This window comes from Vitis vinifera, chromosome 15, assembly GCF_030704535.1.
Source record: "Vitis vinifera cultivar Pinot Noir 40024 chromosome 15, ASM3070453v1".
NCBI classification, from domain to species: domain Eukaryota; kingdom Viridiplantae; phylum Streptophyta; class Magnoliopsida; order Vitales; family Vitaceae; genus Vitis; species Vitis vinifera.
In genome coordinates, this window is record NC_081819.1 from 20,009,326 (window position 1) to 20,030,841 (window position 21,516).

Below are 21,516 nucleotides of genomic sequence, written 5' to 3' on the forward strand. Positions count from 1 at the left end.
TTATATATTATATTATATAATTAAAAATTTATAATACATTTATTTGTAAAACACTTTTATCAATTTAAAATGATAAATTAATTTTTTAATAATTTTATTTAATATTATCAAATAGAAGGGTATTTTAAAAAATAATTATAAAAGTGCATGTATTTTAAAATATTTTTAAATGGATGAATGTAAAACTAATTTATAAAAATTGGAATTCTTTTTTTAAATTTTTTCAAATTAGTGAGTCAAAACACACTTTTTTCTTTATTATTATTTTTTTATTTTACTATTGATCAAACATTTTTCAAAAATAATTGATTACAAGCAAGTTATTAAGAAGATAATGAATAAATAAAGAGAAAAATTAAGAAATTAAGAGGAAACGATCCTAAACCTTTTAGTACCTTTTAGTTTGAAAAGTTGTTTGTACCTACTCTTCTCAAGTTCTTAATCACACGAGAATTTCACTATTTTTAAAACTTGAACCACATTTTTTTAATGTTTATACTTAGATCCCAAAGTTTCATCGATAAACCTTTATAACTTTTCAAGTAATCCACATGTTTGAATAAATTCTCTCAAGAGAGTAGATGATGGTGAATTTATGAACTCAAAGCTTAGTAGTAAGTTAAACTTATAGTACAAGAAAAATTAGGAAGGACTTGAAGGTGCATAAAAGAGGATTTGCAAGTTTAGAATTAAATGCACTTATAAGAGATTTGAATGAGAACAAAGATGATTTTTCAATTAAATATAGTAATTCACATGTCAATAAATGCTCTAGAAGATTTCGATAAAATTATTGTTATCTAAACTAGCTTTATTTTAGAATATATATATATATATAATAATAAGAAAATTAATATAGAATTAAGTATGGGACTTTACATTTGCCTCTTAACTTCAACTTTAAATTTTAAGTAAATTAATGACTAAATCCATCTCAAATGGACGACTTTGAATTTTAAGTACATTAGTAATTAAAATACATCTCAAATAAAGTCTAAATATGACTTTCAAGCGTTAAGTGAGATGCGACGGAAATGTACAATTGCGTTTGTCAACCACTTTATCTTAATAAAAATAAAACACATTTTTGTCTAATGAATTCATACATAAATTTCATAGTATATTATACAAGTTATTTTCGAAACTTGATAATTGCATCTCTAGATGATGGTCTTTTCATTTATTTCAATAAAGATGACTCTGATAAAACAAGATTTTACTCGAGTTTTAGATAATATATTAAATAATATTAAGTTATTATGTTGATTTATCAAATATTTTATCATTTATTTACCAATAACTCGTATGAAATCTTTTACTCAATTCATCAAAATTTCTTATGATTTTGAAGAAAATAATGATGTATTCGATCTCATTTCAAGACCAATTACCATAACCAAATTCGTGTCACATTTAAAATGATTCCTCATAAGGTCATAGATCTATAAATCAGAATAAAAAAAAAATAAAAATAAATAAATAAATAAAACAAAAGGAATAAAAACAAAAGAGAAAGAGAAAAGTCCAAGAAGCACAATTTTATATGTACAACCAGTACGTTCATTACACGTGGCATCGACTTTATGGTACCACTAACAAAAGACCACGTGGCCCGGAGATTAAACTTTATTATAAAAAGCCATTGAGACACCCTTGTACTTGGTGTTTGCATCGTCGACACATGTCCCACATGTGACCACATAGCTTTATACGTAGCCCCCAATTCCACTGCCACGTCGATGGACTAGTTCTAGACTCCAAAGGCAAAAACGACGGCCTGGGTTTGACTAAGGGGCAGGTGGCGAAGAAATATTGGGCAACGTGTGATTTGTGACAAGCCCTTGTCCAAAGGCAACTTTTTCTATTGGCTGATTTTTTATTTTTTATATTTTATTTTAATATTATATTTTAATGGTTTTTAACTTTTTATTATTATTTTTATTTTTTTAATTTGTATTTGAGAGGAGGAGAACCCAAGTCGGACACGTTGTTACTGTGGCTTTAGCGGTGGCCATGGCTCAAGCCTCCTCTTGAGCCGCCGGCTTAGCCGCTGCCTACAACATTAAATTTATGGCTTTTTAATTGTATATTGCAATTTGTTATTTTTTAATTATTTCCTACTTTTCAAAAAATTTAAAAATTATTTCGTGGTTTTAAAAATTTATAATTTTTCTTAAAACCTTTTTTTGTCAATCATTTTAGTCAACCACGACATTTATATAAAAAACGTTTCTGAGAAAAATAATTTAATATTAGAATATAATATAAAAAACATATTCTTAATAGGACTTTTTATCTTATTTTTTATTATAATATGTTATATAATAAAAAAATAAATTTAGAAGAAATCATAAACAGGATGTTATCTAAAAGAAATTAAATTAAATAATTCTTAATTGACTTTTAAAATTTTTTATCACACACTAACAAATGATTATTAAAAAGTGTTTATAACTTTTTAATATTTAAAAATATTTTCATTGTAAAAATTTGTGAAGTTAAAGATACTTCCCTACAAAACTCAAGCGTTGAAAAGCTTAATATGATTCGGGGGTGAAGATGAACTAATAAAGTTCATAAAATTATATCATATTTACGGTTTTAGTCTATCAATAAAATTAATTTTAGGGTTTAAGATTTAGAGTTTATGATAATCCAAAATTTAAAAATGAGTATGTTTCATGATGTAATGTTTCAAAAACTCTTTTTCATGCCAAGACAACAAGAAAGGAAAAAACAGACACAAACATGGCAGTATGGAAGGACACGATCTCTTTTAGGCTAGACATTGCACCTGATTCTAATGGGGGCATCACAGCTCTGATCCATTCTCCAGTTGTATGTGGTCAAAAGATTGATCACAATTCAGCAAAAAAGAAAAAGATATAAGCTAATATTTGGCGAAACAAATGCATATGACTCAGGCAAATCATACCAAAATCTCCATTTTTTTTCAAAGTATTCTCACTGAATTTGGCCCACCAAGTAGGCAGGCAGGCAGGCATCAATATGGCCTACTCACAGCATTTTATATCACTAAATCTTGACACCTGCAGCTATGGAGGCTAAGAAAATGATAAAAGCAGGAGAATCAAATGGGAGATCTGGAAAAGATTGAAATCATGGATTAATTAAGAATTATGTAATTTAAATTAGTACAACGTGATCCATGCAACCGACACGATGAAGAGCTATGACAAGGTGAAGAATATAATATCATTGGGATTTGTTTTCTATCATGTTATTGACTTAAGATAATAAGATATTGGGTGATAAGCGCACTAGATTAGTAAATAAAGAAGCCGGCTTGTGTCTGTAATCATGGGAGAGAGCCAGTGATCTGGATTATCTGAGCTTGATTGTGTAGAGGGAATTCATCTAAGGAAAAATTTGTGTAAGTCAGTGTCGAAAAAGAAAGAAATGGACAATATCAACAAGGCACTGAAGGAAAAGCATTCCTCAATATGGGGCCCTGTGATTTTGAGGCGTAACAACACCAGAACCAGAGTCTGACTCAAAGCTATAAGATACTATCCATATCATCAGCTGATAAATAGATGCATATCTCGAAGCCCACACAGATCAAGAACATTCTGATATTCTCATTTCAGTCATTCCCCACTTTCCTCACTGCCTGCAAAGCTGTTTTGAGTAGTTGGTCTGAGGAGTTTTTGGGTTCTGGCTCAAGGGTATGAATCTGAATGAGATGTTAGGTGGGGAGGAGTATAAGTATTCTCCCATGGCAGCAGTGGATGATGGGTCTTTGGCTTGTCTGAATTCAATTGCAACCGCCAGAAAGAAGAAGGAAAAGAACAAGAGGAGGTTCAGTGATGAACAGATTAGATTATTGGAATCCATGTTTGAGTCTGAGACAAAGCTTGAACCCCGAAAGAAGCTGCAGGTGGCGAAGGAGCTGGGGTTGCAGCCACGGCAGGTTGCGATATGGTTTCAGAATAAGAGAGCTAGGTGGAAGTCAAAGCAGCTGGAGCGGGACTACAGTATACTGAGAGGGAATTACAACAGCCTGGTTTCTCGGTTTGAATCCTTGAAGAAGGAGAAGCAGGCCCTGGTTATACAGGTACCCCATCTATCATTAATTGAGATTTTCTTTTCCTAGTAATCACTCCGAAGGCCTTTCATTCAGAAATCTTATTTGGGTGTTTTGGTTTTTGTTAGCTACAGAAGTTGAACGAGATGGTACAGCAGTCTGGAGGGGCAAAACAAGATTCTGAGCAGCGGCTAGTACAGAACAGTGCTGAGAGTGAAGCAGACAACAGAGACAATGGCAATTGTGAATCTGAAGTGAAGCCCAACTTGTCGTTGGAGAGATCAGAACATGGAGGAGGTGTCCTTTCGGACGATGATAGCAGCATAAGGGCTGACTACTTTGTGATGGAAGAAGAGCCCAGCCTTCTGACCATGGTGGAACCTGTTGATGGTTGCTTGACATCACCGGAAGATTGGGGCAGTTGGGACTCTGAGAATGTGTTTGATCAGTCTAGTGGTAGTTATCAGTGGTGGGATTTCTGGGGTTGAATGATAGATAGAACATTAGAAAATATGGAGGAAATGTATGCAAATAATCTTCCTTCAGTTGATAGAGGCAAAGTCAGGGGCCGGCCATTTTAGATGGCAATGAGCCTAGATTTTGAGGATTGTGGGGACTACAAGTAGAGAAATGAAAAATTTTCATCCTGATCTTTCTGATAGGTGGATGCTAATCTCACTACCCTGTCCAAAGAGGCAATTGCAGTCTAGTCCTGACCTGGTCACAGAAAATGATGTGGTTCTTCACAAAGAACCAAAAATAAAATAATGGGCCATGGAAGCAGGATCAAAAGAAGACGAGACCGGGCGAATGTGTGGTCGGTATGTGCCCTTGTGTCTGTCTCTGTGTGTGGGAGAGGTTTTGTCCAAGCAGGGAGAGATTTTCATCCAGAGAGACTTTGTAGTTGGCAATGTGCTCAACTAAGAAACACAAACCTTTGTTTCCTTACCTAGTTTCCAATTATCTTCTTTATTTAATGGTGTTGCATGGCTGTTTAGATACTGGATCTTCATATTCCACATGATCAGAGACCTCTAAACATACCAAAAAATTGTAGAAAGCTTAAGGGGCATTGAGGGCATCATATCAAACTAACCCAGAAGAAATCATTCAATAGAAAATGGCTGCTCAGTCCGCTGCATCCTAAACATCCTGGCAAACTGAAAAGGACAATCAAGGTTGTGCAGATAACACCATTTAAACCACAAAAGCAACTAGTTCTATGCTTGGTCACAAAGAAAATAGAATACAAAAGGAGAATTGGGGATTTTACAGCACCCCCAAACCCAATCTGTCATAAGCTTTCAGGTTCTCATTCCTCATCTGGGAAATCCATTCCCTCATCATCCAACAATTGCAGTTTCATGTACTAGTCCTAGTTTTTCCCATATTGCATAAAAAGAAACTGCATGTACTCACAAAAACATATGACAACAAATGTCAGTTACATCTATGGATCAGAAAGAAAAGATACATTCAATCCAGTCAAAGACTGCAGTTGAGAAACAATATGTAAGATTTTCATTTGGTTGAACACAGATTTTTTTGTAAGATGATGTGCTTAAATTTACAAGTACCACACAGAAAGAATGAACGTAAGACTGATTCTCAGACAATTTAACACATGGTGACAAAAATTATTAGAACTGACTTGGTTTCTTCATCCTCAGTCTTTATCCTCCTGTCTCCATTTACTAGGACTACATTTCTGCAAGCCAGTTCTATTCCTGACAGGAATTAACCAAACTGAGTAACAAGGTAAAGCAATCTGTGCATACCCATTAAAGAACACAGCTAGTTTAAATGCTAAATATGGGTGATTAAGGAGCCGAGTTATAGAAACTGCTGTACATACCCATTAAAGATCAGAAAACAATTGAAAATGGGAAATAAAATTAGTATTCAATATCAACTACCCAAAACAAAAAGTTAACCAAACTGGGAAAGAACAATACAAGGAAACCCAAATTCCTTTTCTCATTGTTAGCTAGCAGGCATATCAAATTATAGGAAATTGAAATCAATAATCCAAGCTAGATTCTATACACAAACTGCAAACCTCCATGAATCCCATACCATAAATGGCTTCTACATTCTGGGTGTGCTTATTCACCAATATCATGAGTGGAGGGATTTTTAAAATCAAAATCTTGTGTAATGATCTATTTGCTTAATGGGTAGAACTGAAGCTTGAGTTCTACTACTTTCACCACAATTCTACATAATGCCCACAGCAGCAGAGAACTGAACTAGATATTTAGGCTGAACCAGAGATCCCAATTCAAATCTAAGTCACCTATTTGCTTGATGGGTTCGAGAGGGAGTACACCTTGGAGGCATCGGTTTTTGTTTTGATGACCCAGTGTGGATTTTAGACAACAACGACAGTTTGGCCGAGTGGTCTAAGGCGCCAGATTTAGGCTCTGGTCCGAAAGGGCGTGGGTTCAAATCCCACAGCTGTCATCTTTATTCAAATCGGAAATTTTTTACTCACATAATCATATCCCACGTGGCACTAGAAAATAATTTATGAAAGTATCTGAAAAAGGGGTGACGTATCATGAAATCCAAACATTTTTTGAAACTAGAAGTTGTTAAATTCTGTGACAAAATTATTTAAAAATATTTTCTGCCATTTTCCTCTCTTCCAAACGGAATATTGAAAAAAGATATCATTTTTGCCTCTATCTCTCACTTACAAGGCCAAAACTTCACTGTGATTTAGTAGAGAGAGAGAGTGATGAACGACCTCTCAAATGCTTCTTCAATCCAGAGCCATTGCTACAGTTGCAAGCCAATTCCATCGCAAGTTCTCTATGTTCTGGTGCCTCTCTTCTTCACCGGCTTGGCGGTCTCAATCTTCATCCTCATTGCTGTTCACAATGCCTTCTTATTCGTCTCTCTCCTCTGTCTCTCAGCTCTCGTCGCTGCTTTTCTCATCTGGAACACCGTCAACTGGAGGCGGAGCAGAGCGCTCTTTTGCTATCTCCGTTCTTTCCCCGACTCCGACCTCCGCCTCGCTCGTCACGGCCAGCTCGTTAAAATTACCGGGGTAATACGCATTTCTTATTATCGTCAGTCGATTCTGTTTGTTGGGTTTTGGTTTTTTGTGCGTTTGGGTAGTGGGATTGTGAAATGAGAAATGGGAAGTTGGATTTTGGGGGGTGTGGTTCTTGGAGTTCTACTTTTGGCGAAAATGGGAAATTTCAATTCAAGAAGTAAAATATTTTTGGGTCGAAATTAAAATTTCAGTTATTTTTTAGGGTTTTGATGATGAACAATTTTGGGTTTGAAGATTTTAATTTCTATGCTTTTTCCGCATTTTTGTGGACTTCTAAAATCGGGTGAATTGTGGAGCTATTTTGATTTTTGATGTGAATTGCTACTGGGACTGTATAGTTTCTTTTTTTAGTAGAATTAGAAGATAGATTGTATTGGTAATGAGAAATGAGCAATGCAGCATTGATTCTCTAGGTTTACAGTAGGGTTTGTTGTTGGGTATAATGAGAGGAAAGAAAATAAAATGCTTTGCTTTCAAATCGTTGATTGCAAGAAAAGTGTTAAGGCTAATTACTGGGGAAACCCCACCAATGTGGGTAGTTGGGAAAGGGTGGATTGCAAAGCAACCAAAAATGGGTGGAAGAGGTCATTTTCGGCTCTTGATGCAGCATTGGATTGGTCTAGGGTTTCAAAATTATCTCTGGGGAACCTTTATGCTTGCAAATGGGTGTTTTGGAATTTTTAACAAAGGAAGAAACTGGCCAAAAGTGACAACATCTTATGGTTGTTGTGAAAAACAGTCTATTCAAGCAACCATAATTTTGATGTAGATGGAAAGAAACAACACAGATCAACTAACCCCGGGTTAGGACCTTATGTTACATAATCAACCTGTGTCTGGAAGGGCAGCTAAATAGTATGAGCACCATAAAACAAAATTGGCATGGTGGTGAGGAGGGAGTGATAGGGTGTGAAGAAGGGGGGAAAGCTTGAACCAGAGGAAGGCAGGAAAGTAGGTTGCTGGAGGGGAAGGTAATGGTCTTCCAGGCCTCTTGAACAAAAGCTTGCAAACTTGCAAGATTCAATATATGCCATGAGGAAAGTTTAGAAAAGAAAAGGAAAAAAAAATAAAGAAAGGACGAAGGAAGGGGGAGCCTTCCCTAATTTTCTAAAGCAAGACCCTAACCGGGGATAGGGTCTTTTGCTTTAGAGGGAAGGATACAACCTTAGAAGTTCAAAGAATGTATAATCCTTACAGTAATGATGTAAATCTATGGGGAGAAGTTTTAATCTGCTTAAGTTGTCATGTACCGAACATATAGCAAAATGACATACACATTACTTGGCTAAAAATGAAAACTTTTCCTGAAAAAGAAGTGCTCATGGCAGGAAGTGGACAAAAATTACTAACATATGAAACCTAAGCTAGATCACTTGCTTAGGCCAATCAAAGTCTGCTGTATGCATAAATAGGAAAAAGGATACTTTCTATTTATTGGTCAAGTTTGTGCAAATTTCTTCAAATGAAAATTTTGACATTGCAAACTTGAGAGTTTGAAATTTAAATGGTGTTGACAGTTATAATTTCATTTCTTCTTGATCATGAACTAATAGGGTATTTTTGAGAATTAGTGAATAAGGTTTTTACTCGATCCTTGTTTATTTGGACTAAAAAATCTTTGGGTGATGGATGTTTCTCTTAGCCATATCATTGATAGTTTTGGTTCTTGCTCCCCCCCTCCTGTTCCAAGTTCATTGTGAATATTCTATTTGCACATCGGGAAGTAAAAAATAGTCCTTTTTGAACAAGAACAATCCCAATTGACTTGTATGCTTATGTCGAAGACCTGATGCAGAAATTCTATCAAATTAACTTCTGTTTAATGTAAATGATACAAGATGATCATGTATTTCAATATTTGTCCAAAGATGTAAATACCTGCATTAATCGTCATGATGCCCACTTCATTTTGCCGTATTTTTATCCATTATGTGAATTTTGCTCATGGTAGATAGTATCTGCAGTTAAGTTGATTGTGATCTAACAGCATTCTAATCTTCTGGTGATTTTCAGCTAGTATCATGTGGGAACATCTCCCTGGAATCTTCATACGAAAAGGCTACCCGATGTATTTATACATCTACTCTTTTGTATGAATACCCAGGACTTGGTTTGAAGCTTGCAGATGCTAAAGTGCCATGCTTTGGATGGGGGTTAGCATATTGTGAGGTATGTGAATTGTATATAACAACAAAAGTAAAAATCTCAATATCTAATATATCTATGTTAAAAAGATAATGTGCTAGGGCTTTCTCTCTGGCAGAGGTTCTCCACAGACTTTTACATCACTGATAGTAAGTCGGGCATCAGAGCTTTGGTGAAAGCTGGCTCAGGCTCAAGAGTCACTCCCCTGATCGTTGAGAGCAGACTGGTAAACACCACAAGAAAATGCAGATTTCTGTCTTCTCACTTCAAGAAATGGCTAGCAGAGCGAAACATCTCAGGCCAAGCTCGTCTATTGCGTCTAGAAGAAGGGTAACTCTCTTTTTAGTTGTTTTTTCTACTTGTTTTGATATAGGTCTTTGAGGGAGCTTATAAGCTGCAGCTTGCAGGTATGTCAAGGAAGGCAGCTCCATGGCTGTAATCGGAATGTTGCATAGAGATAATGACGCATTGATGATTGTTCAACCCCCGGAGCTCCTCTCTACAGGATGCCTATGGCGAAAGCTTCTTCTCCCAGTTGATATTGATGGGGTGATTCTGGGTGTTCCTGAGATGGTTGGCCCAGTGGCCAATCCCCCAAGTTCCATGCAACAATGGGAACATTAACTTGACCTTATAGAGGAATATAGGTGTAGGATATATTTTTTTTTTTGACATTCTTTTTCAGCTGCTTGTCACGGTCTCAGGCCCATGGGAGGGTCATTTGGAGCATGTAGTGACATGCTGCTGCTAATTATCGTATGCTCGAGCACAAAAAGATACAATCTAAAGCAATTGATTTTCAATCTTGGCCTGGTTGATGGTACGCCTACCATGGTATTTTCTCAACTTCCATCCTGATTCCTGTGCTATATTCTTTATTCCTCTTTTTGCACTGGCCATGGCTATGAAGCATTACATGGTCCTGTAGATTTATTATCCAAACCTAACTTACTCTAGCAGGAAATTCGAATTCCAGAAGTGATTGTTCAAAATAAACCCTAGAGAATGAAATTATCCCACATTCAAGTCAATTGAACCTGCAAATTAAAATCAAATTGGAGCTGCTGGGAATTCTCATTCAAGATTCAATATCCACACACAAGGTAATCAGTATTTGCTCCTGAGAATTCATTCTGTGCCTGAAACTCTCAACATAAAATCTGATGGCCCAGCCTGAAATCTCCATATCCTCCATTGCCATGCATTCTTCGGAGGAAGCACAGTTTCTTGTGGAGTTACGTGTTATGATGGACAATGGGCACAAAAGAAAAATATAATTCAATATATGGTTAAAGTAAAATTGGATGATATGATAACATCTATAACAAACTAAGTGAACTCTCATGTTTCAACCATCATACCAATGACCGTTTCAGTGACCGGCCCAACTATGAAATGGCAGCAATCAAATTTCAAAACAGTTCAAATTCAAACTCCCCAGGGGTCTGCATTTAGATGTATCTATCAACCTACTCCCAATACTTTAGGGGGACTTCAAAATGACATCTACTTGATCTTCTTCTTTGGCCTCAACTGCAATTAAGACAAACAATAAATAAGATGAGATCTCCATATTAAGTAAAACCATCAAAGCAAAGAGAAAAGCACCTGTTTGCTATGCCCATACTTCTTCCCGCAGAAGACAGCGTGAGAATGTTGAAAAGCATACCATCTGCAACACAAATTTTTTTTTTTGCCAATGGGTAAAGTTAGGCAAGATCAAAATCAAGAAAACACAAAGGAATCATGTTAAATATCCAGCATAATTAAAATTGTCACTGCTATGAAGAATGTGCCAGAATAAGAATACTGATCATACTAGGAACACTAATCATACAAAACGTAGATATAAAAGTTGAAAAATCAGAGATTGGACACAACAAAGTATGATAGAGACATGTGCCAAAAACAATTTCATTGATGAATCTAACAAATGGGATTGAATGCTTTTTTTTTTTTTTTGATAGGTAACAAATGGGATTGAATGCTCCTTTACATCAAGTAATGGTATTTCTATGGTTGACTCAGGTCCCACATTCAGACTTTTTTAGAAGGTTAATCTTGAATTCTGGAACTGTAATATATCACAAATTAGCTATATATACAAGGGATGGTCTAATTGACAACAGGATTGTTAAAGAAACCGTATGTGGCCTAAAGAGTCCCTCCAGCCATTCATCTCAATCATACAAATGGGCTTAAACCCATCAACCTTGTTTTCAGAAGGAAAGTCCTTGGGCAAATATTACTATTCATAGTTGTGCAAAAGAAACCGAACCCACCTTAAAACAGTGAATAGGCGTAGGAAATGACCAAAAGTGGAAATATTCCATATTTTTTGGACAAACAATGGTACAAATTGTATTATGGGACCGGTATGCACCAACCACATATGTCGAAGCGCTCTTTGTATAAGTAAGGCTTTCTGGTTTATGGGAACATTAGACATCACTAAGGACCCCATTCACTTGTCTCTTTGTATAATAAGTGCGCCTCTTGCCTTTTAAGTCATGCATAAAGTTTTGTTGCATGTGAATCAGTGGCAACTAGTTAAGTTCATGATATAAGGGTTTTATAACATAAGTTCTTGTAATCTAGAAGACAATGCAAACAAATTAGCCACATTTTGATGGAAAATGTAAAACAAATTAATCTATATTCAAGCAATGAAATATCATAAAATCCTGCAAAAAGGCATCCAATTGAGGGTAATATGATAACTCCACAGAACTTACTTCCGGCGTATCATCTTTATACTGGTTGCACTTTCTGTCCCATGCCATCAAAGACGGTTCGATAATAATGACACTACGAAGCGTTCATCCTACACGTTAAAACACCCCTTCAAGATCCATGTTTAATCAAACAGAAAAGGCACCGCATATGGAGAGAATAAAAACCCCAACCTTTCTGGATATTGTAATCAGCGAGAGTACGGTCATCTTCCAGTTGTTTTCCGGCAAAGATCAGCCTTTACACGTGCGGCGGAATCCCTAAGAAAAAAAAAACCAATAGAATTTAGAAGATATGATATAATCAGATCATTGAACCCTCGTTTGGTAGGTGAGACTCCGTAGAAAGTTAACAAAGAAAAAAAAAAAAAAAAGAGAGAACTTCATGGAAACTCAGAGCCTTCCTCTTTTCCTTGATTTTCTCATCAACCAAACATAAAATTGAGATTTTTCACACAGAACCTTCCATGTTCGGAATCTTGGCCTTGACATCGTCGGCAGTGTCACTTGATTCCACCTCGACGGTGATGGTTTTCCCAGTTAGGGTTTTGACAAAGAGCTGCATTTTCTCGACAGTTTGGCCGATTTGGGATGATTTCGTGTTTGGAGAAAGAAATATTTGCAGTTGGGCTCAACACTAGGGCACCGAATTTTACTGGGCTCGGAGTATGTAGTGGACCTTATGGTTGAGCCCACTTGTACCAAGGCTGGCCCACGCAATAGGTCATCGGGCCTGTAACTGGGCCTGCTTACATCTTAATTGTCGTAACTTTCCAAAGGGGTTGAGCCCTAGGCTCTTACTCAGGAAAAGTTCTCATAAAACATGACTTTTTTTAGAATAATATATATATATATATATTAATATATATATATTATCATTATTATCGATTTATTTATTTATTTATTTTTACGGCAATAAAATTTTCCTGCGAGATCAAAATGTGAAAGAAAATTTTACGACTCAACAAAAATGCCGAGAAGAAATAGGAGGTAATAACTGTTTTAGTTAATTGCTTTTTTCAGTTGTAAAATTGGCATGGATGATCTAAAATAATCGGGTGTTTACAACAATGATAAAGTAGACTAGCCTCCGTTTGGTTGCTGAGAAATTGTAGGAAAATAAGTAAAATTGTGACTCCAAATTTTTCAAGTTGGACCTTTAATCAACTATAATAGTATGCTTATACAACTTTAGTTCTTTTCTTTTAGAGGGCTGAATATTTTGTAATTTTCTCGAGAACCAAACAGACGGTTCTGCTGCTAGGTATATGGAAATAGAGGGATTGCTTGTATCGGTGTTTGAAGTATTTGTATTGCCTGCAAAAGTGAAAAATTTGTGTTACATTTTATCTCTTTAAATCGAGAAAAATACTTCTAAATGGTTTTCACTGGAAGCGAAAGGAAGCTGGAGATAGAGTTGGGGTTTGTGCCCATGGCTGAGCAGAGTTTGTGAAATCCTTATTCTATTCTTTTTTCTTTTTTTAATCGGAAATTGAATAAGGATATTCTTTAGATTTCATGAATTTGATTTCACAAATACAGGTATCAAGTAACCTAATCCAAGCCCCTTTCTTGAATGGCCTGCAGGTATTAGTCTATTGGGGCCTTTCTTTGTTTTTATTTCTTGGTTTTTCTCCAGATTTGTATACTGGTACTATCTACATTGATGTCATTCACGTTAAATTCTTATATTCTTTGATTGTGACTACTTAAGAAAATTTTCTATTTCCGGGATATTCGGGGATGGGCTCAGATTGCTATGGCTTCAAAGAATTGGTTTGTCTTGTTGGGAAGTTAGTGATAAACATCTGCCCCTCTTTCTCTTGCTTGGACCATTTATAATGACACTGTTTGTTGTTGTTGATCTTTATTGTATGTCTCTAGGTTATAATGCCAATGACTTGGATTCAGATGATTCGAAGAGCTATGAAAATTAAAGAGAAAAATACTTTCCTGTCAAATTCCACAATGAGAAAGTGAGTTCAATTTGCTACCACTTCTTTCCTATTTGCAGAAGTGGCAAATCAATTTGTTTCATTTGATTGAAGACTTGTGAGCCTTATGCATTTTATAAACGAATTATGTTGGGTTACGCACTAATGCAAAAGCCTCTATACATGGAGCATTTGTCACACCCTATTCACTATAATTTTAAGCCGCACTTTCTCCACTTTATGTTTTTCCTTTTGGTCCGCATTTTATATGCTGTCTTCAATAATTTCCTACAATAATTGCCTCTTGAATATTGAACCGAAGTTCTACGCCCTTGGTACACTAGGACACTTTCAATGGTCGAAAATGACAGTATTGGTCATTGAATCAGGAGGTCCTGTTGTATGTCAGTCTTGGTATTTAATGATATGCACAATATGCTATTGTAGAAGCATGCATAGAGGGTTTAGAAATCTTATGGCGTGTTTGCATGCCAACTGTTTGATTTTATTGCACTGTTGGTTTGGTGGAACACCCATCAAATGATCAAAATCGCTTTCAGTAGGAGGATTCAGATTAATATTCTCATGCACCCCTTGATGCATAACAAGAGACGATTCACAGACTTTATTTGTTTTTATATTTATGAGGAGGTATATTTGGTGATGTGGTACTAAATTTGTGGTTAAAGTCTGACAACTGGCAAATGCTAATGTCTGGTCCCCTAACAATTCAACATTAATTAGTGAGTTTTGAAGAAAATACATACAGATATATGCACCTACTCGCTTTCTTGTTTGAACTCTAGTGAATGGTGGAGTAGGCACACATCACATCTCACTCCCTCCCCCTGTGTATGATGGCAGGGGAAAGGATGCCACTGCCAATTGCCAACCTATGAGGCTCAAACGTCCTAATAAATTGTCCACTAAATTAAGCTAATCAACTTTCCAAGTTGACCTCCATTGGTTTATTCTATTGACTTATCAGTCAACAAAAAATCTGTACAGCTAGTTTCCTTCTGTTTATGAGTGCCTTTTTAACTAACTCACTGTTATTAATGTATTGTTCTCTGCCTAGGAAAATACATGGGTTTTAGCACTTCATAATGCGTTTTGTTGACATAGCAGTGTTGAAAAGATCTGTCCTGAAATCGTTTTGATTCTAAAAATGGGTGATTGGGCCTCTCTTCTGGAGTAATGTTCTGTTGTCTCTTAAAATTTAAGCAGTAGTAGAAATATGGGGATTCAAACAAAAGGGTATCTAGGATCCGCCTAGATTACACTATACCAAAGAATTTGCACATTTTTTATCATAAAATATTTGCACTATCGCTCCACTAGATTGTCTATTTTAATCTCCTCCCAAATCACAAAAAGCTTCAATAAGCATGAGGGGGAGAATAACTTGACCACCATGAGAAGATTGAAACCAAGATATGATTCGTCCACAGCCAGAGTTTATATTCATTTCTTATCATGGTTGATCTATAATTCAGATTGAAAATCTTAAACAAAAACATTATTGACTATTCTAGTTTGCATAATTTAATGATCTAGAGCTAGGTTTCCTACAGTGTGATGTAGCTCATTTTTGTTTCATATGCTTTTAGTCCCTTGAAAAGCATTTCTCCATTTGGAGATGGTGGCATGTGCTCTGTTTAGTAGATCTATGAAACTGTAACGAAGTTGTTCATCACCAACCATTTTTAATAAAGAAAGGAAAGAAAATTAGGAATGGAAAGAAAAGAGGGTTGGTGAACTTTAGGCATGCAAGTTGCAGGAGGTGTTCATTCATGATTAATTATTAATTCTTTCCTGAATCAAATCTTTGCACAGGATCAAGGGAATATGAGCTCATAGATTTTCCTTTTGTTTATCTATTTCCTCACACTTAATTTATGCTCCCAACATGTCCTAAAGTTCTCAACTACACAAAGATGAGTGCTTCTCTCAAGTAAGTGTCTCCTTTCTCTATTATTTGAACTCATGTATTTGTGTATATAAATGCTATAAAAATACTGTTTTTTTTTTTTTTTTAGGTTATGGATCATAGCATTATTTGATACAAAATACTGAACCCAAGTTTTCTTTCTCTTTATTCTTTTTAATGTCCAAATCGATATTTCAGAGTCCTTATAGATCCAAATGTAGGACCAAGCATGCTTGGAAAAGTCTGCTGTTCAACCTTTTTCAGTCAAAGGCAGAAGTGGCATTGAAAAGGTGACCCCTCACCAACTTGTGGGTGACCAGAGGGCAGAGAGAACCCATAAAGAGGGCTTCTCAAAGGACCACGGATTTAAAGGTGAACAAATTCTTTGCTCTATCGTTCAAAGATTCAAATTTTGAAAAGAGAAAGAAAGAAAACAGGGAAAAAAGAAAAATGAAAAATGTCAAGAATCTTTAGACCTGACTTCCCCCACTCCCCCAACCAAAGCCAGTCAGAAAGTAATTTCCTGGTTAGATTATGGCATCGAATCCAATCACCGTTCGAGTTGTTTAAACCAAGTGGGTTAGGCAGTGACTGTCCCACTGAAAAAACCGAAATTTCACCTTCATTCCCGTGTAATTGATTATCAAGTGTTGGTTTGGTTTGAGAATACATTTATGAACCGGCATCAATACACGAAAGATGCGGATAATACCCATTTGCAGATTGGACATATAATAATCTATGTTGTTGGGTTGTCTTGTGACTTGTTGTCTAGGGTCATGGGAAGAATTATATATATATGGCACCATGAGAAGCTTCTGGGAAGTTTTGCTGGCTTTCCAAGGAGACAACAACAACAAAGACAGGTATATTTGATTTGCATATGGTCTTCACTTTATAGTATTCAAAGGGCTTGTGGGAGATATGGATTTTACTTTATTGATTTATTCATGTCCATCTCTCAATCATGCTTAAAGATTTCATTTGTTTACTAATTAAAAAATGCGTCAACCTTTTAAGGTTCTTTCTAGTAGTTGAAAGTAGATGGCTGTGTTTAATTAACTAACAAGAGAAAAAACTCTGCTTGGCTTCCCGGAAACTCATCACCTCACCTTAGCCTATGGGGTGGGAGACCATAGTTTGTATCATTCATGGATAGTGATTGGATTACCAGATTATATGTATGAGTTCTAATTCCTTTTCTCGCCGTGTACTATGGTTGAACTCATTTTCTTCACGTGGAAGGAAAGTGAGAGAAAATTTGTTCTTGGTATAGCAAGTGCATTATTGAATTGGTTTTTAGTGTTTATTAGGGTTGGTGAAACAGTGATTCGTGTGTACATGTATATCGTCATGAAAACGAATATGGTTGACGAATTGGTGAGATAAAATCTCCCTATCATATTAATCAAATCATCCCACACGTGCGCTTAGAAAATACCCATCCCTAGTCGTTTCTGGTTTTTTTTTTTAATAAAAGGTTTCACTAAATATAAAATAATTTATATAAAATTTTTATAGTATTAATATTATTCCTATAAATTTTAAAATTTTGGATTTTTTTCAAGTCAAAAAGCAATGATTATTGTGTAATAATAAAAAATTAGAAAAAAAAAAACACGAAGAAAAATTACTCCTATTGACCCAGTCACCCAGGTCAAGTGTCGTCCTCGGTAATTGGAATGGAAAAGGAAAAAGTGAAATTGAGAGCATTGATGTATAATATAATAATAATAAAATAGAGATATATTTGTCTGCTGTGGATTTGAAGCAGCAAAATCAACGGCGAGGGATAACTGAAGGAGCAACGTCACCGTACGAGCCTACATCCAGTGCAGACAGACATACAGCTTAAAAGTGTAGGACCCTTCGTTCTGCTTTTTCTTTACGCCATCTTATGATCATACCATGTGTGTTGTCTGATCCTAATTTCCCCATTTTACCCCTTCCTACTTATTCCTCAAATTTTTATGAAAAAAAAATTGTCTTTTAAGTCATTAAATTATTTTATTTGAACCCTTTGTTTGTTGAAAATGGCTTTTTTTTTTTTACAATATTTTGTTTATTTATTTAAGTATGATTAAGAAAAAAGATTATTCAAACATAGAAACTTATTACTTGACTTGGATAAAAAAAATTATAGCTTAATTTATCTATAAGCAGTGCGAGTCTATTTTTAAAATATTTTTATTAAAGATAAAAATAAATAAGGTATTTTAAATTAATTGAGAATTGTAGGCTTCGTAATTAAAAATGATATAAAAGACATAAATGGGGGATAAAGGGAGGGTAGAATAGGAAATATAGGAGAGGCAGTGGAGAAATGTGTACCGTGAAAAGCGCTGTCACACAAAAATTAACCCTGTATGAACGCCGCGTGTACAGATGCGAAATAAATAGCTTTGGTACGCGGGTAGGAGGAGTTGTCACCATCATGTCCACACTCAGCATGTACCGCCACGTGGCATCCCCTCAATAACCCTTCATTTGTTGTTATTCACCCTCCGTCTCTCCCATACTCCCCAAAATCAGTGTATGCGCCATGAGTGCATGGGCCTCCTGTGCACCCACCCTTATGACCCGACAACATCCAGCCACAGGACCCCCACGTGTCGAATTCACACACATGTAATTTACTCCTCCATGTTAATTTGTCTCTCCCTCTCCATCACGCGCTTGCTCCCCCGTCCGCGCGTCCCTCCCTACTCTTGTACTTTATTATTTGTATTGGTTTTTGGTAATTGGGTCGAATTTCCTTAAACCTCCGTCCTTGTGTGCGAGAAATACTTGCCTTGTCCGTCAAGCTTAAGTTTAAAACTATTATTGATTTATAATAAATTTTTAATTAAAATATTATTGATAAAAGCATTTTCGCAAAATATTTCTTACGTCAAACTTAAAAATAAAAACAAGTGAGGGAGTGATTAGTTGAAAGTAAAAACAAAATGTAGAATTTTTTTAAGAAATAAAGAAATTCAACCCCTAATAAATACAACAGACAAGATGCAGAAAAAAGTGTACAATAATTGTGGGAGTCACTCTCCACTAAATGAATATGGGAGTACGGTCGGGTCTGAAGACATAGTAAACGTAAGCAAGACAGAGCCTAGGAGCACATGATCTCATCTGATTGGCTCGTCCAATCCACGCGCCGTACTGTCTCTCACTCACACCTTTCCCACCATTCCTCTTGCTTTCGTGACGGCGCAGCATAGTTTTTTTCTCTTTATTATTTCCATATATATTTTCAGTTATACGGTCCTACTTCTCGGTATAACGGTTATTTTTAAGCTTCACTATATAAACCCTTACTCCCTCCCTAGTTTTTGCCCCAAAAGCAAAGCCTCCTCTTCTTCTTCTTCTAGCGTGACTGTGCTGCAACCCATCATGGGAACACATGTTGAAAGCTTTTGGATCTTCGCTTTGGTTTCCAAATGCGAAGCTCTTTCTCTGGCCAGCATTGCATGGGTCGTTTTCTTTGCTTGGTTTCTGCTGAGCATGATTTTTTGGGCTTACCCTGGTGGCCCCGCTTGGGGGAAGTACAGGTGGAGGAAAGCTTCTCCGTCGGCTTCCATGGGTAAGCCGATACCGGGTCCGAGAGGTTTTCCGGTGGTTGGGAGTATGAAGCTTATGGCCAGCCTTGCCCACCACCGGATTGCTGCGGCGGCGGAGGCCTGTGGAGCCAAGCGGCTTATGGCTTTCAGCCTGGGCGAGACTCGGGTTATCGTTACCTGCAATCCTGATGTTGCGAAAGACATTCTGAACAGCTCCGTGTTTGCTGATCGTCCGGTGAAGGAGTCGGCTTACAGTCTGATGTTCAACAGAGCAATTGGGTTCGCTGCCTACGGAGTTTACTGGCGAACCCTCCGGAGGATCGCTGCCACGCATCTCTTCTGCCCGAAACAGATCAAAGCCTCGGAGGCTCAGCGAGCGGAGATCGCCGCTGAAATGGCGGCAATGTTTGGAGAAAACACAGAGCCTTTCCGCGTCCGAGACGTCCTGAAACGGGCTTCACTCAGCAGCATGATGTGCTCTGTTTTTGGACGAAAATACCAGCTCGATTCCTCCAACAACGAAGCTCACGAACTCAGGACTCTTGTCGAAGAAGGCTACGACCTCTTGGGCACTCTCAACTGGTCCGACCACCTTCCCTTTCTCGGAGACTTTGACCCACAAAAGATCCGCATGAGATGCTCCAACCTTGTCCCCAAAGTCAACCGCTTCGTTACCAGAATCATCGCTGAACACCGTGCCCGAACCACTGAAAAAATCCGAGATTTCGTCGATGTTTTGCTCTCCCTTCAAGGGCCTGATAAATTATCCGACTCCGATATGATCGCCGTCCTTTGGGTAAGCAAGTACTTCAATACAATTATCTTTTCTTAATCCTGAATTAACACATAATTAAATGAGACTGATGGTAATTTAACTCTTGTTTTGTTCTAGGAAATGATATTTAGGGGGACTGATACAGTGGCGGTTTTGATCGAGTGGATACTCGCGAGGTTGGTGCTCCACCCCGACGTCCAATCACGAGTCCACGACGAGCTCGACAGGGTCGTCGGAGAGTCACGCGCTGTCGCCGAGTCTGATATCACGGCCATGGAGTACCTCCCCGCGGTGGTGAAAGAGGTTATCAGGCTGCACCCTCCTGGTCCACTCCTCTCGTGGGCTCGATTGGCTACAACTGATACAACCGTTGATGGGCATCACGTGCCAGCTGGGACTACAGCCATGGTCAATATGTGGGCCATCACCCGGGACCCGAACGTGTGGTCAGACCCACTCGAATTTAAGCCCGATAGGTTCTCTGGAATGGGAGCTGACACCGATATATCTGTATTCGGTTCTGATCTTCGACTCGCCCCGTTTGGGTCGGGCCGCAGGGTCTGCCCTGGAAAGACTCTTGGGTTGACCACGGTTACCTTTTGGGTAGCCTCGCTTTTGCACGAGTTTGAATGGAAGCCGTTGGATGGGAATAATAACGTTGACCTGTCGGAAGTTCTGAAGCTGTCGTGTGAGATGGAGAAGCCCCTCACCGTCAAAGTGCACCGTAGGCGTAGTACTAGTACCTCATCCCCATAAATAAATAAATAAATAAAAATCAAATAGCCCAAAAACTATAAGAAAAAAGAATGAAAAAAGAAGTAAAACTTGTGCAGGAGTTGTTAAATCTCAACCGTTTATCTACCCTCTATATATATCCCGTGTTGCTCTGCTTGGGCTCTGTTTGGGTGTCATGTTTTTGTTTTTTGTTTTTGACAAGTTTAGAATCAAGGCCTTTTATTTTATTGAACTTCCTAAACCGTTGTATATATTCGGAGTGAAGTAATACCATCAAGGGCAAGTTCCAAGTTTCTATCTTCTTATTTTCCTAGCTTGCATATCTTGTATGAAAACTTTCCCACATTATGTCACATCAATTCAAACCTAATTAAAAATTCATCATTTCACAGAAGACAAACCATCGCACTTTAGTCCAATTTTATCATTCGAAATTATCGACCTATACTAAATATTCTAGTTTAGGTTTAGGTTTAGGTTTGAAACATTGTAGTAAAAAATTCCCTTAGCATCCATAAAAGTAGTGTTTGGTGTATAACATTGTAGTAACAAGTAACAACCTCTTTTTGGGATTTTGAGCCCATGATGGGACCATGATCCTT

The 21,516-nt window shown here is 37.1% G+C and overlaps 3 protein-coding genes, 1 long non-coding RNA gene and 1 other non-coding gene across 7 annotated transcripts; 4 read left to right on the forward strand and 1 right to left on the reverse strand.

Annotated features, from left to right (window-relative positions):
• The first annotated feature begins 3,149 nt into the window (after positions 1-3,149).
• On the forward strand, positions 3,150-5,025 carry LOC100245524 (homeobox-leucine zipper protein ATHB-12). The gene is made up of 2 exons (XM_002262914.5): positions 3,150-4,078; positions 4,177-5,025. The coding sequence occupies exons 1-2, from the start codon at positions 3,692-3,694 to the stop codon at positions 4,534-4,536; spliced, it is 747 nt and encodes a 248-aa protein (XP_002262950.3). The 5' UTR covers positions 3,150-3,691; the 3' UTR covers positions 4,537-5,025.
• A 1,406-nt stretch (positions 5,026-6,431) lies between these two features.
• On the forward strand, positions 6,432-6,511 carry TRNAL-UAG (transfer RNA leucine (anticodon UAG)). Its single transcript has one exon. It is a non-coding gene; the product is annotated as a tRNA-Leu (tRNA).
• Positions 6,512-6,628: 117 nt separating this feature from the next.
• On the forward strand, positions 6,629-10,106 carry LOC104881849 (uncharacterized membrane protein At1g16860). The gene is made up of 4 exons (XM_010663180.3): positions 6,629-7,100; positions 9,123-9,278; positions 9,373-9,584; positions 9,662-10,106. Exons 1-4 carry the CDS (start codon positions 6,789-6,791, stop codon positions 9,876-9,878), a joined length of 897 nt encoding a protein of 298 aa, XP_010661482.1. The 5' UTR covers positions 6,629-6,788; the 3' UTR covers positions 9,879-10,106.
• Positions 10,107-10,517: 411 nt separating this feature from the next.
• LOC100854258 (uncharacterized) lies at positions 10,518-12,603 on the reverse strand. Its single transcript, XR_787760.3, has 5 exons — positions 12,449-12,603; positions 12,161-12,247; positions 11,990-12,078; positions 10,863-10,926; positions 10,518-10,787 (listed from the first exon to the last, which is right to left on the reverse strand). It is a non-coding gene; the product is annotated as an uncharacterized LOC100854258 (long non-coding RNA).
• A 288-nt stretch (positions 12,604-12,891) lies between these two features.
• Positions 12,892-21,219, forward strand: LOC104881848 (cytochrome P450 78A3). 3 transcript variants are annotated; one of them, XM_019225432.2, is made up of 5 exons: positions 12,892-12,976; positions 13,871-16,222; positions 16,626-16,716; positions 19,396-20,200; positions 20,297-21,219. In XM_019225432.2, exons 3-5 carry the CDS (start codon positions 16,658-16,660, stop codon positions 20,933-20,935), a joined length of 1,503 nt encoding a protein of 500 aa, XP_019080977.1. In that variant the 5' UTR covers positions 12,892-12,976; positions 13,871-16,222; positions 16,626-16,657; the 3' UTR covers positions 20,936-21,219. The 3 variants fall into 3 exon arrangements, with proteins under 3 accessions (XP_019080977.1, XP_019080978.1, XP_002266493.1); XM_019225433.2 differs by lacking the exons at positions 12,892-12,976; positions 13,871-16,222 and adding an exon at positions 17,625-17,709; XM_002266457.4 differs by lacking the exons at positions 12,892-12,976; positions 13,871-16,222; positions 16,626-16,716 and having other exon boundaries at positions 18,807-20,200.
• Positions 21,220-21,516: the final 297 nt, after the last annotated feature.

Coding starts and splice junctions, on each gene's coding strand:
- LOC100245524 (XM_002262914.5), top strand. CDS start 3,692: ATGAATCTGAATGAGATGTTAGGTGGGGAGGAGTATAAGTATTCTCCC. Junction 4,079..4,176: donor AGCAGGCCCTGGTTATACAG/GTACCCCATCTA, acceptor GGTTTTTGTTAG/CTACAGAAGTTGAACGAGAT.
- LOC104881849 (XM_010663180.3), top strand. CDS start 6,789: ATGAACGACCTCTCAAATGCTTCTTCAATCCAGAGCCATTGCTACAGT. Junction 7,101..9,122: donor AGCTCGTTAAAATTACCGGG/GTAATACGCATT, acceptor GGTGATTTTCAG/CTAGTATCATGTGGGAACAT. Junction 9,585..9,661: donor CTATTGCGTCTAGAAGAAGG/GTAACTCTCTTT, acceptor TGCAGCTTGCAG/GTATGTCAAGGAAGGCAGCT.
- LOC104881848 (XM_002266457.4), top strand. CDS start 19,238: ATGGGAACACATGTTGAAAGCTTTTGGATCTTCGCTTTGGTTTCCAAA. Junction 20,201..20,296: donor ATATGATCGCCGTCCTTTGG/GTAAGCAAGTAC, acceptor GTTTTGTTCTAG/GAAATGATATTTAGGGGGAC.